This window comes from Aotus nancymaae, unplaced genomic scaffold, assembly GCF_030222135.1.
Source record: "Aotus nancymaae isolate 86718 unplaced genomic scaffold, 86718_ANA_hifiasm-v0.15.2.pri h1tg000016l, whole genome shotgun sequence".
NCBI classification, from domain to species: Eukaryota; Metazoa; Chordata; class Mammalia; order Primates; family Aotidae; genus Aotus; species Aotus nancymaae.
Window position 1 is genome coordinate 28,164,525 of NW_026988428.1, and position 14,746 is coordinate 28,179,270.

The 14,746-nt window shown below is 31.9% G+C and overlaps 1 protein-coding gene across 1 annotated transcript in view; it reads right to left on the reverse strand.

Moving 5' to 3' along the window:
* Nucleotides 1–5,594: 5,594 nt before the first annotated feature.
* Nucleotides 5,595–14,746, reverse strand: part of TRHDE (thyrotropin releasing hormone degrading enzyme) — a 385,721-nt gene continuing 376,569 nt past the window's right edge. The window contains exons 18-19 of the mRNA XM_012441402.2: nucleotides 13,219–13,300; nucleotides 5,595–8,166 (exon numbers count right to left, since the gene is read on the reverse strand). Of these exons, the coding sequence (XP_012296825.2) occupies nucleotides 8,023–8,166; nucleotides 13,219–13,300 (226 nt within the window). The 3' untranslated portion in view covers nucleotides 5,595–8,022. The remainder of the gene's footprint in view (nucleotides 8,167–13,218; nucleotides 13,301–14,746) is intronic.

Sequence of the window (14,746 nt, forward strand, 5' to 3'; positions counted from 1 at the left end):
TATGTAGATAGCATTATGTGTATACATATTATATGGATATTTTATATATATAGTTATACACAAATATATGTATATAATATATGTTATACATGTATATATAATATAGATACTACTGGAGAAATATAAATACATACATGCACACATATGATACACACAGACACAAGACACTGACTATATCCTCTAATAGAAATATTCTTTACTCTGGCTTGGAAGGCCTTCTATTTCTTACCCTAATGTTCATGGACAAGAGCAGGATTACCTATGGCTGTATAAAGTATGATGGGAAAGGCTTAAATGACTGGCTACGAAAAGTCAAGTTCTACTGTTTTCTGCCCAATTCATAGAAAGAGAAAAACCCAGAGATATTGAAAATATATTTTGAGTACTATTTACGAGTACTCAATGATATATATTTTATAGCCCTGTTGTTATTGAAAACTGTTCTTGAAATTCAGAGCCTGACAGTCTGTCGAAGGCAGAACACCTATTAAAAAGCAATCTGAAATGCATTTCAGGTGAAATTACTTTTTACCAAAGTGCAGATCATTTCACTTATTCTAAAGTCATATAATTAGAAAGGAGACCAAATTGGTATTTTTTTTCTTTATACAACATAGCACAAATACATACGTTTTTATTCTAGCTTCAGCATGTGTATAGTCTTGAAAAAGTCCATGTCAGAAGAGAATAATTTTTTTTCCATTTGCAGGGACCTCTACAGTATATATATGCAACATTTTAAAAATATATTTTCAAGTGAAAATAGAAGCCTTAAAAAAACAGATGCTATTATTTATTTTGGCCTTATCTGCATGTCAGAAGATTAAAACTTTTTAAATTGTGATACATTATAAATTATTGTACAAAATTTTATTATCAGAGGCAAAATTTATATTAGTTCTCTTAAAATACAGAAGACAAATTTTCTCATTTAGAAAAGTCAATTTTGTTAGTACTTGGCCACAATGGAATAAAAATTTCATGTTGAATACATGGTAATTCAATTTTTACTGAATAATTTTAAAGGCATACCATAGAAAACATTTATCTGCTAAAATAACAAAAGATTATTTATTTGGTCAATGCTTTATTAACACTTATTTACTAAAAGAACAGTTACTTTTTAATTTCTAAATCATAAAATATTAGAATGAAAATGTGCTTTTATATGGCATATTTTAAATAAGCCTGTTCACTTGGGGAATAGCTTTAGGGGAAAAAAAAACTTTATTACTGAATAAATTTAGGCTCATTCAAAATAATTCATATAATATTTTTTAAAGATTATCTAATAAAGTCAATAGTGTCCAGTAAGCCAATTATGAAAGCTCAATGATAGAATATCTCTTATTGTGCAAGTAACTAGACAATCCATAATGCAAGTCCTAATCTTTTTTAGTTTTTCAGCCCTAATCTCTTTTCAATATTATCAAAATGCAAAGGGATTAAAATATAGCAATAAAAATGATAGATATCTTTATATATGACAATATATAGGTAGCATTCAAAAGGATAATGTGAAAATACTATTATACAATATTTTGAGACATAAAATACAACATTTGAGGAAATATTCACTTGAAAAATGTTTTGCATTTGAGAAATGCTAGTTAATAAAGCTATTTTAAATGAAAATGAAAAGCAAAAACTTAATAATGAATGTTCTCACCCAGCAGGTCATAAGCTATGTAAAGGTGGGAACAGAATTGTTTACAAGAGCGAATGAAATACTGTGAACATGGGAGGGGTTAAAAGGGTAGCTACTAAATGATTAACTTAAAAATTAAATGCACTGTACATTTGAGGCAGATGTTCTTAACTCTACTGTAATATTTTCTGTAAAACATTTCACTCTTTCATTTACTTAAGAAAAATGTGGGTGATGAGAATTAAGTTGACCTGTGCAGAGGCAAGTCAAAGCACTTATCTTAGACTGTATCTACCTACACACAGCAGACCCATTGAAAGTGTAAGTTCAAATAAATTAAGCAATTGAAGTCCATCTATACTTCTAAACAGAAAGACAGAGATACTTCTCTGACCTCGCTATTAAGCAAAAGGGAAGTTCTGGCTAGACTAATATGTCTCCTCCACTTGCAAAGACAGAAGTTTAACCTTAACTTTGTGGTCCACTGGTAAAAGCTTTGCAATTCATTCTGTCTTTTCACTTAAGTTCCTGCGTGTGGCTTGTTGGCTGAAGTATCTGTTAATTACCTATTATAGCTTAAAACCCACTGCACAACATGCTAATGTAAAATGTTTTGATGAAAACTTTTATAAAGGAATGTATAAAGGAACCTTGTTAAGAAATGAATGGTAAACCAGAATACACTAATTAACACTTCTTTTGAAAGAGCCAATGACAATGATGAAGTACATTAAGTACCTATTCAAATCTACTATAGAGAATGGTCTGGACAAATAAACATTATGTTTTCATGCATGCTGAAGGCTGATTAATGACTAGTGTGAGCCATGTAAGACTTGAGTTTGCAGAGTTTTGAATACCAGTGAATACCATTAATTAATTATGTAAACTGATAACAACTCTGCCTTCATCTACTCTTTGGTGAACTCGATCTAATGACATTTCACAGGGTTATTAATTGAGATAATACCTATAAACTGCCTAGCATTTAGTAAGCATTCGAATTTTTGTTGCTTCCCTCTGTCTTAACTCACCTAACATTAATACAGCACAAACATTTAATTCATAACAAAAGAATCATTTTGTTTTCTTTTTTCTTATTACATTAATAAACGAACTAGGAATGTACAAAAGATAAACATTTTCAAAGTACTATCCCTAAAGTACTAAATATTTGAAATAAAAGCCATTAAAGTACTATGTTTTCAAAATCTAGGGTAAAATAATCTACTAGTAAGGCCAGTTGTGAAAAACCTATTTAGAAAACAAAATGCATGCAATGGCGTACATATAGTATAGTTAACATTAGAACATATATTTTAAACAACTGCTTTTATTAAATATTTGACAATTTAAAAACTTTCCTTATCTAAACTTTAAAATAAAATTTCACAAAATAAAAAATAAAAACTACTGAAATGCATTTTTGTTTGACTTTTCCTGAATCTATATAACATTAAATGAAATATTTAAATTTTTTTAAAAAACTTCATCGTTAGTTCAAAGCAATTGAACAAAAGGCTATTCTTATATAATTAAAATGTGGGATTCCAGAATATTTTACAAGAACATTTTTTCATAAGTTCACATATACTAATTTCAACAAATGAATTATTGCTTAGGATAAGTATTATTGAATCTGCTTTAAATAATATGATTAATTTAAAATTAACATATTGTGAGATACCAATAGTATGCTGAAACCATTTTAGAAAACGTGAACTACTTTTTCATAAGTAGATTAAAGTATTTCTGCAACTTACTAATACTGCTAAATCATTCAAACAGCTTTTCTTAATGATAGATTCTATCCCAATTTACATTCCAATTATTAGAGTTTAAACTATATTGATTATAATTTCAAAATGTAACATATTTCTGTAAAACACAGTTAAGCACTAGGAAATCAAACAATAAAAATTATGCTAAGTATCATAAAAGTTTTGAGAACTGGTGTACAAAAATAGTTGTATAATATTATGTATACCTAAAAATGATTTACTTTTCTTCACTGTAGCAAGGAATTATTTTTCCTGTTGCCCTCATTCTCCTAGTTCATTATTTCTACATTTTTTTCTTCATTTATTTTGATATGAATTCCTTCAGGCCTTACTCATCTTCTGTATTCCTTTTCCTCAATAAGTGCCTTGTGAAATAAAAGATGCTCAATAAATATTTCATTAATTATAGTTTTACATTTATTTAAAGTGTAGTTATATATTCTATCAATATGTAACTATTGGTGTCAAATGATAATTCAGCTATGATCTCTGATACAGGAAAAACAGGTGTAAGAAATCTTAACTATTTCTCATTATATGTGCTTTTACTTCTTTACTAGGAGTACATGGTTACTTAATTACAGTACTCAGGAGAATAAGCAAGCTATTTTAGGTTCTCCAACTTCTTAGAAAAGAATTCCTTAAAATTCTAATTGCCAACAGATTTTAATTAAATGTATTATTGTAAACTTCCTTAAAGATTCCGTTATTGCATCTAATCCAGTAGTATTATAATTTCATTTTTTCACAACTTAGTATGCATAGATTTGTAGACGTTTAACCGAATATTTTTACTGATTTAAATGCACACTATTTATCTGCGTTCTGACCATCTGTTACTATAGACTGAATTTATCAGACAAACTTGTGTTGAAAATTAAGCAAATTATCGGTACTTTAAGGTTATGTTTAAACAATGTTCAACAAAAGATACAGACAAGAAATAAAATTAATAAATTAAATGAATTAAATTCTTTGTCCCAATATTTGATTATTTATACTGACCAAAGTAAATTTTAACATTTTATCCACTTTAACATCTGCAAATTAGAAACAAAAAAGTTAATAAACAATGTAACTATTGCAAATATATTTAATTGTGTATTTTGATGGTGGTCTAGTATTTGGAAAATTTCCAACTAATGCAAGGGATAGAGATATTTTCAGTAAATTTTTCATTTTACTGGGGAATGGTGTTGTGATAGACTTAGGCTATTATATTGGTTCCCAAAATAACAACTGTATGAATTTTTTATTTTTTTAGAGACAGGATCTCACTCTGTCAACCAAGCTGGAGTATATTGATCACAGCTCACTAGAGCACTGAACTTTTGGTCTTATATAATTCTCCCACCTCAGCCTCCCCAATAGCTGGGATAACAGGTACACACCACCATGCCAGGCTAATTTTTCATTTTTATTTTTATAGAAATGGGGTCTCAATATGTTGCCCAAGCTGGCCTCAAACCCCTGGGGCTCAAGTGATCCTCCCACCTTAGCCTCCCAAAGTGCTGGGATTATAGGCATGAGCCACTGTGCCCACCCCCATTTTGTAGTCTTAAATAGCTCATGTTGCTATCTGAGCCCCAGTTCTCTCATCAGAATATTAGGGATAACAACATTTATTATGTTTTTGTGATGAGTCAATTACGACAACATGTGTAACAGTTCTTGAGAAAGCAATGCATTTTATCAATACACGGCATAACCTTAATAATAGCCTCACAAGATATTATAGTTATAATATTTGTAAATAATACTATCACAAAAATCTCAGTCCTATGATATAATTGTCCTGGAGATAATATAAACCAATGTGAGTTTATGACCCAACTAAAATACCTGTTATTGAAACTCAAGAATAAACCTAGTATTGAAGATATTAGTCTTAGAGGTTGAGATTGTGTATTTTAGAAACTTCAAAGATTATAGAAAAATTTTAAGAAAAAATATGTAAAAATGGGGAAATCATTTTATTTACAAGTTACCTGGAAATGTTTAATACTGAATGTGATAAATAACGTCCTTTCTAATTGAAACTACTTTTTTGTACACATATAGGCACAGCAAATTGTTATGACTGGATGTTGGACATTTTCAACAGTTTGTTATTTCATGCATATATATAATTTGTAAAACCAACAAAAAAGAAAAGGTAAAAACTCTAAGTAGAAAATAGAATTTTATAACTACATTTTACAGATTATTCCAAGAGATACCATTGGTTATTTTATTATTTTGAAAATATTACTTATTTCAACAACTAAAAAAACCATTAAAGCCTGATATAATTTCAACATTAGAAAGAATAAATTATTGAAAAATATGAAGAACAAAAATGCCATCTTAATGCCATTGATACCACTATACTGTTGAACAAGTATTATAAGAGGTATTGAACATTGCACATAATTATACACCTAGGATTTGATATTGTAGATAAACCAGTTGTTCAAGGCCACTAAAATACTGAAAAAGGATTATGATTATTAACAGTGGGGAGGAAAATACAACTATGAAATCCCTTCAAACTCAAATCTGGAAATGGTAATTTTACTCAAAATATACCACAACAAGTAAGAGTTTTTAGTAATTCATGACACAAAACAAGACATCCATCTCTGATTTTTTCTTATCCATTACATGATTCAGTGGTGATATAGCACATATTTTGGACCTGCATTGCAGTGTGGTGTTTATTATTGTTATGTTTTAGAAGTTACCCATTTAATCAATAATTTTATAAATGTGATGTGTAGTAAATAAATTTTATCACTTCTGATAAATGGAAAAAGTTTAGATTTTATACTAAGCATTATCATGCCTGTGCACATCATATAAAATATTTAAAATTCACATATTTTAATTGAATGAAGTGCTGAAAAATCTAAGTATGACTAATCGGTATTAATTGTTTAAATGATAAAATTCAATTTTAGGTGGTACTTTATTCTATAGACTAGGAAATAGCTCCTCTTTTCTACTAATTTAAAATAATTCTATGGCTCTGGTCTCTAAAATGTCTATTTTCACTATTCAGTGATTAGTATTAGAATATATTTCTTTCAATGGTTTGTAAGATTTGGTGGCATGAAAAACCTCAAGAATATAGGAAGTGATTTACAAATATTTGGCTATGTAGAGTAGTTGCATTGGTATTTTAAACTGGCAAACTTAAAATACGCTATTTTGAAGCATCTAAGCAGTGTTTGGAGAGCTGGCCTACTGGGTGAGAATACCATTTAAAAACATTTGTGTTACATAATACACAGCCATGAAAATGGCTATTCAAAATTCCCAGGTAGAACACAGTTGTCAGTGCCAAAAGAAAAGCTTTGTACATTAACATAAGAAAAGGAACTTTTCATCTTAAGGGATGGCACAACTGGCATAAAAGGTCATTAAATGCTAATAGACCCACTTGAGGTATGCTTGCTTAATGGAGGATTAGAGCAACACAGACATAAAGACCAACATGCAGAGAATTTTTAACTCTCTGGACTACCCAACATAAGGTAGGAAAACAAACAAGATGGAAAATAAATTCTTTCTCAGCACTAATAATTATAAGTTTACGTAATTGTTTCATGCAGTAGGAACTTCGGCAAAAAATGATGGCAGAATCTATAGGCAAGGCTGACACAGGAGAATTGGAAGAGTGGTTAGTTTATACAAAAATTTTGTTTGTATTCATCGTCATGTAGTAGAATAGACTGTTGTTTAAGAAGTAGATGAAAAATTTGTAACGGTTGAGTAATTTAGTCAGGACATAGAAAGAATAATGTTGAGATAAATTCTTTGAAGCCTTTTGCAACTGTCCTTAAGTTTATAAAAAGAGATAAATTTTTTTTGATCTGAAGACATTCTTTGTACATGTGTAGTGTACAACATACTATATACATATGGGGCTTCCCTATGTACATATACATATGCATACACTATATGCCTTTTAAAATGTATTCACAGCTTTAACTCAAAGAAAATGAGTTAGCAACACAATAATCATTGCCAGACAATCTAAGTGCTGAAATAAGTGATATTAATCATTTCAAGGGCTCCTTTACCTCTCACGATGCCCAAGATTGAGAATATAATTTCTATTTTTAGGTTTTTTTTCATTGCAACACTGATTGTCATATATAATCTTTGTGCTTTTGCATAATGCCCATCCTGGATGTAACGTATATTCACACATAACGTTGGACGTTTGAAATAAGCATGCTGGAACACAGGCAGGACCATATATCCATGCACAGAATATTCTGGATATGTTTTTCCAAATTGACTGTAACATCGACATGCATCACTATCATATTTGGCCCTGTACAGCAAGGAATGTACAGCTGAAGCAATCATGGCTAGTTTCACTTGCTAGAGTTTCTTTAGAGAGGAACACCCAGTAGAGAAACAGAGCAGAATGAATGAAACAAACAAAAAATATCCCCCAAAACCAAAATATAAAAACTAAAAAAATTCCTCCCACATGTTAACACTGAAAATCTGGCCATTTTCCATGTAGTACATTTTCCTCATTCCACAGAAAGCATGTCTTCTCATAAAATTCTGAGTTGAATTGTTTATAAGATACATATATTAGTGTCTTAGAGCTTTTCCTAACCATTGGAAAAGCTCATCTTGGTAAAGCATTTTCCAGCGCACATTAGCTTCAACAGTTTCCACAGCTCGTGAGAAAGAAGCAGCAGCTACCCCATCATAGCTTTTCATGAAGTTCTTGAGCTGGAAAAAGAAATTTTTAAATGGTAAACAGCATGTCTTAAAATGAAATAATGTCCAACATACATGAACAAGAATCTATTTGAAAAATTAGAAAACAGAATTCATTTGAAACAAAATGCCACAATCACTACAGAAGATATATTTAATATTGTGAAGTGAGCTTGGTAAACAAAATGAAATATAACAGATTATGTCAATTAGTTGTGAGGTAATTGATTTTGGAACACAAAAAACAGTGGATATTACAACTTAATAGCTCCAAATTCAGCTTCGTGTTTTGTGATTAGATATTAAAACAGACATTTAATTTATCATTTCAAAATAAGTTGATGAGATTGAAGTTAGGACTAGTTCTAACTTCAATGCATATACAATGTACAAAGTAGCCTTAAAAACTGAAGAATTAAAGTTCACATTTTGTTTATAGAGAGAAAATTATTTTTTATTTTCTCCAAATGAGTGGTTTTGGGCTTGACATTATCTTTGATGTCAAGGAATAACCAAAGTATTATCTGGTGGGAAAAAAAGTAATGATGCTATGAAAACTGGATGATTAATGACATGCAATCACCTGTGTAACTAGATTTTGAAAGACTAAAGGAGGGATATGGTGTTAACTAGAGAATCTGAGCATTTAAGTTATAATTTTTAAGTGTTTTGGCATATTTTTTGGCATAAAATTTTATTTAGAGAGTTCACATACTCTGGAAATACTGAGATTTTCCTTCAAGATTAACTACCAGAAGTTTTTCCTTTCTGTTTGATATATCTTAAGAAGCTGGCAACGAACTAACAATTGTGATGCTAATAGACAAATGTGAAAAATCAACTTGCAACTCAGAAACACTACGTGGTGTAATTAGTGTGGAGTGTGATTCATCATGTGGTGGGTGCCACATGGAGGATATGCCAGGAGAGAAATGTAGTGTATCAGGATTGGCACAGGGGCAGGCAGAAATGGTGGTGGAGGACAGACTTAAAATGCAGTTATAACTTTCTGAATTAATTTAGAAATTTGTTCATGGATAGCTTAGTTTATTTATAATAGTTACTTTGATTACACGATACTGATGGCTTTTCTCAGTTTTTACTCTGCTTTCCTACAAAGCTCTTTGCCCAGCAGCATTAGCAATGGATAACTGTATCTCAGAGGTATATCGTTTAGAAGATTTCAAAATCACTGTGCTTCTATAACAAATACATAAAATATCCAATGTATAACAAAAAATTATAGGTGGTGTTCTTAAAACTGATTTGGCATTTGATCAAATTACATATACTAAGAAAAAAGGGAAGAAGCAAAGGGATTGGAATTAATAAATATTAATAAATATTATAGGCATTGTGCCATGGAGATAGAAATGTATACACATATATATTAAGGGAAGTCTAATGGAAGTACTTGAATCATAATTTTAAACTTTATCTGATTAACACAATAATACATTTGTACTTCTATGTTTATGTTCAGACTCATCCAGTCTATAAAGCAAAAAGTAATATATTTTGATCTATGTTTTGAATTTTATTTTAATTTATTACAAAAATATGATATTGTCATGGCATTATTTACATGTTATAGGTCAATCAGAAAAAAGTTACATATATTCCTTTTAAAGTATATTCTGAATTATTACATGTTTTCCTAGGCAGTCACTGAATGCACCAGAGAGTTATAAATGACCCTTTCACAACTTCAACTCTGTGGAGCATGCTCTTGGTTTCCTTATGAAATGGTAAGCCAGCCTAAACACATGAAGTAAAACTCTTAAGTCCTCCTCAAAGGCAAACTATGGGTTTGAATATAAACGTTTATTGGCACAAGGATAGTAGGTTGGATTATCCTGCAAAAGAACTCTCAATAGAAAATGTGAACTGGTGGGTCTCCAGAGATTGACTTCTTACATCATGATTTAAGTGCAGTAAAAAAATACTCCCCTTGTGGGTTCAGAGAGTCTGAGGTACCTTATATGCATCTTAAGAACTTATTCTTCAGAACACATCTGGCCCACTTTCCACAGTTGCCGTTAGTTGATCTTAGGCCCTGTAATTCTCCATAGTGCTGATATCCAACTGGTAGTCGAAATTTCCTGTAACTGGCCCTAGTGCACGCTCACAGTGCCTTACAAACTCCTGCCTCACTTTAGAGGGCTTGGACTAAAATAAAGGCATTTAGCAATCCAATTTGCTTATTTCTTCAGCTCTTTGGTAGGATTTATGCTGCCAAATAGTTTTTTTTGTTTTTTTAATTGTGTTTTCTAACTATACCATGATATGCTTTGCAAGTTTAGGCACTTTGATAAAATGTTTAGTAAAATGGCAATGTTGTTTGCGCTCCCTGATCTTCTTAGCATACAACTTTGAAGGATGTTTGTTAATTTCTCTATTAGAAATATTTTAGCAGTAAAAAAATCCCTCTTATTTCAGGGCATCCTAGATCTCAATATCATAAGGTAAATTATTTTTAGAGTCAATTGTAAAACATAGTACACTCTTAGTAACTATATAAATGAATAGAATTAAGTACTGCTCTATTATAAACTTTATACCTTCAATATTAAAACTGTAAACGTAACGTCTTTGATGCATAGGCTCTACGTTCCTCCACAGCAGTGTTGTATGTTAAGTTTAAAAAGCAGAAAAATGGGCATATGAAAGGACTGGTTAATGCTCATTAGTGTGGAAAAATGGCAAGGGCATCTGAGGTTCAAGAAGATTGTCTCCATTAATTTAAAATGAAATAAATGATAGATTGCCTCATGGAGAAATATTGTTCAAATTGCTAGAGCCATGTAATTAAAAGGAAACTCCAGTTTCAGGTACTAGAATGCTGTTTTGGGGAGGAAACCATGGACCAAGGTAAGCGTCTCTACTGAATGCATTTAAAGCTGAGGAGGATCATTAAAATCTGGAATGAGTTTTCAGAATTCATAAAGATGCTGATTCCCTTTTGATCTATAAACTCTTAGAAATAAGAATATGCCATACCCAAAGGCAGCACCTTGGGCTTTCTGCTCATGAGGTTTATGGGTTAAGGTAGAATGCGACTGAAATTCTCTCAGCCTTTTCTATTTAAGAAAGGGGGGTTATCATCATAAAAAACAAAATCCCCACCCCAGCTGACAATAGTGTTCCTCAATCTTCTAGACGATGAAAGTATTAAAGAGCCTCAGGCAGCACCTGCTGAACTGCAAAGCCAGAGTAAATAACTCCATAGTGAAAAGATTCATTCCTCGTGGCACTGAGAAACTGCATTGTGACATTAGCTGCTTTGTAGGTAATGAAATAAAAACCATAATTTAGTTTCAATTTCAAAATTGTACCTTTCATTATAGGGGCACTTTGAAACATCTAAAATGGCAATTAAATAAAGTGTGAAAATTAAATAAACCAGTGAAATATGTAAGACAAAACGGTCAGTATGTGATAAAATCAATAAAATGTCTAAAATATTTTCTTTTCAGGGCCTGGGTATTATCAAGTCCAGAAAAATATGAAAGGCAGACAGAGTTAGAGGAAAGAGGGAAGCAGAAAAATAGGAGAAGGGATGGGAGAGAGGTAGGGAGGAGAGGAGATAAAAGAGAAGGAGAGAAGCACAAAGAACAAAGGGAGCGAACGGGAGAGGAGAGGAGAGGAGAGACTTCGCTTCGTGCTTACTTCCGTGGCTGCACAGGTCGTGACTAAATGAGTCTTTCATTCCCGGATTATTGAATGTAAAATCATGAAATTAAAAGTACTTCATTTAAATACAGAGAAAATTGGAAGTAATCATTAATTTGATTGTTTTTCCTTTCCGTTTCTTTATGGATATGAAAACAGTCCTTTCCATTTAGCTTCCTTTATTTAAAAAACAGTAAAAAATGTTCTGGGGCTTTCAAATTTAATCCTTCAGGGTTGGGAACACACATAGCAGGGATAAAGACTGAATTTCAAATCACTGCAATCAGAGACTTAGCTTAGCACAGCTCATGGTGTGAAAGAATCCAAGTTGGTGCGCGCAGGATAATCATAGGAAACTGGACAATATTAGAAGATATTAAGGATGGTGCCAGCGTTGATGATTCTAGGGAATGCTGCTTAGTGTGATTAACTGCGGGGCACAGCATTAGGCATTCTGTCAGCGAAAACTGAGAAAACCATCATTCTCAATGCCACATATCAGCTATATTTTACAATGGAGAACAGGAGCACAAGAAAAGGCAATCAATGTTTGAAGCACAATTCATTGTAATCAATTAAAAGAGTCTATATTTTGCTTCTTTTTGCCTACCTCCTTACCCTTCCCCATTTCTAATCTCTCTATATTAGTGATGTGACTTAATGGCAAAACAAACAATCAAACAAAACTAGCTGGCTTACATTTCCAGAGTAATAAGCCAGAAATAACATAGTAAGGAAATGTGAGGTACTCCCGTAACCTCGACACCAATCCTTAAAAATCAGGTTTATTTTCGTTAATGAAATTCATTTGTGATTGTACCAAGCATTTTTAAAACAATTTATTAATCTCAATATGTATTAGCAGATATGCTTCTTTCTATGCAGAAGAAGTTGTTTCATTTAAGAGGCTACATAGTACAAACCAATATTATTATGTACAGTATGCCCACTGTCTGTTTAGGACTGACCACAAAGCAGTGAGACATATAGTCTTTATCTCAACACCAACTTTAGACCTTTATACAAATACTGAGTCATTGACAGGATGGTTTTGTTCTTTAGTAAATCTTACAGTGGGTTAATAGAATCATTTGAGGAATAGCTGATTGGATCAATGATCTCTGAAGCAGATTGTGGGTCTCCAGGATTGAAAATCATTACATTCAAATATTTCCTGCAGGCCTTCAATATTAGATATGTTAAAAATATCCTTTGCAAATCATGAATTGAGTCGTCTTTAACGTGTGTGTGTGTGTGGTGTGCCTGTGTGTGGTGTGTGTGTGTAAGTAAAAAGAATGGATGTGAATCTGTTGCAAAGAAATGACAGAAGTAAATGGACAATTTCAAATGTTTATAAAAGAAAATAATTAGACCTCATCTTAAAATATTTACCTCTTTGAGTTCACCTTCAGTATTAAGAAATTCTGTGACTCCACTGATAAGTTTGGAATTCATAAACAATGCTTCTCCATACCTCGAAAGAAAATAAGAGTTTATTTCAATGCAGATAGTAATTAAAAAATATTACCATAAAGACTTTTTAGAGTTCTTCTCAAGTTCCATTTGATCAATGTTGTCAGAGACTGCCAGATCTCTGAGCACCCGAGCCCACTTCTCTAGGGAGTCAGGGAGGGACAAAGAGTTATGGCTATGGGATATCATCAGACCCCACCTGATATATTTCCCATTGTTTCAGAGAAGTCGGAGTTGTAGCACACTTTTTTAAAGGGGCCCTCTATAACTGGATTAGGGATTAACAGTATATTTCCAAGCCAGGCCTGAGAATAAAATATTTTAAAACTTTCAGTTACAAAGCAACCTAGCTCACTGGAAGGGAAAATGATTCCAATGAAGGCGAGAGGAACTGCAGGATCAACTTGGGCACTGTCAGATCCTTTGGTATGTTAGTCATAATCGACACTGGCATTGTCATATTTCATTCTTAGAAACTGAGGCAAAACGCATTCTCAAAAATGTTCTCCAAAATATTAGCTTGTTTCATAAGTACATTAAAGTAAAACATCTACTTTTTCATTCGGATTGCCTAATCTTTATTCCACAAACATAATTACTTGACTTTTGACCCAAGACAAGGAACAAATTGTGTCAGTGAGTTGAAAAGAATTTTCATTTTACTGATTTGTCCCTACTATGCTCACAATACCTATTACAGGTTATCATACTTTTAGAACTAAGTTAAGTATAATAAAAATAAGGCTCTGGGTTTTTAAAGACAGGGATCTACGCACTGTTATAAGAAGTTTTCTAATTCTTCCCTAGCTTGTGGGATCTTAAGTATCTAATTTAAGATTTAATTTGCTTCCGTAGAATTTAGTTTCCTCATCTATAAAATGAGAAGCCTGAACTAAATGACCACTGAGATTTGTTGTGATTCTAACATTGAACTATTCCATGGAAAAAAAGTTAGCTAAGTAAAAGCAAACAAATAGGCATTCAATAATAATATAAGTGATCATTCTCAATCAGTATGTGTCACAAAAGTGTCCAATTATCCAGGCAAATAACAATTCTTTTTCTAAAGAGGTGTTAGTTGTTTTTACTTATATAGTCCTGTGAAGATAATAATAAGGTACAGTCCCTTCCTTGAAGGTATTATACTATCTAGCTGAAGAGCTAGACATTTAATCAGATAATTTCCACATATTGTGGCTAAAGGTGATGGTGATAAAATTATACACAGTTCTCAGAGAGGGTCTCTTTAGCTGTGGGGTCTTGGGAATGGCTTCTGGGAGATAATAGTATCTAGATTAAGCATAGAGTAGTTCTGAGCAACAGGGAAGAAAGTAATTTTAGGTAGAATACCAACATAAACAAAGACAAAGAGACGTGAAAAGACATGGTTTGTGCAGACAGCTACAAGCAATTGGATATTAACATTGCATACAGGCCAAGGCGGTGG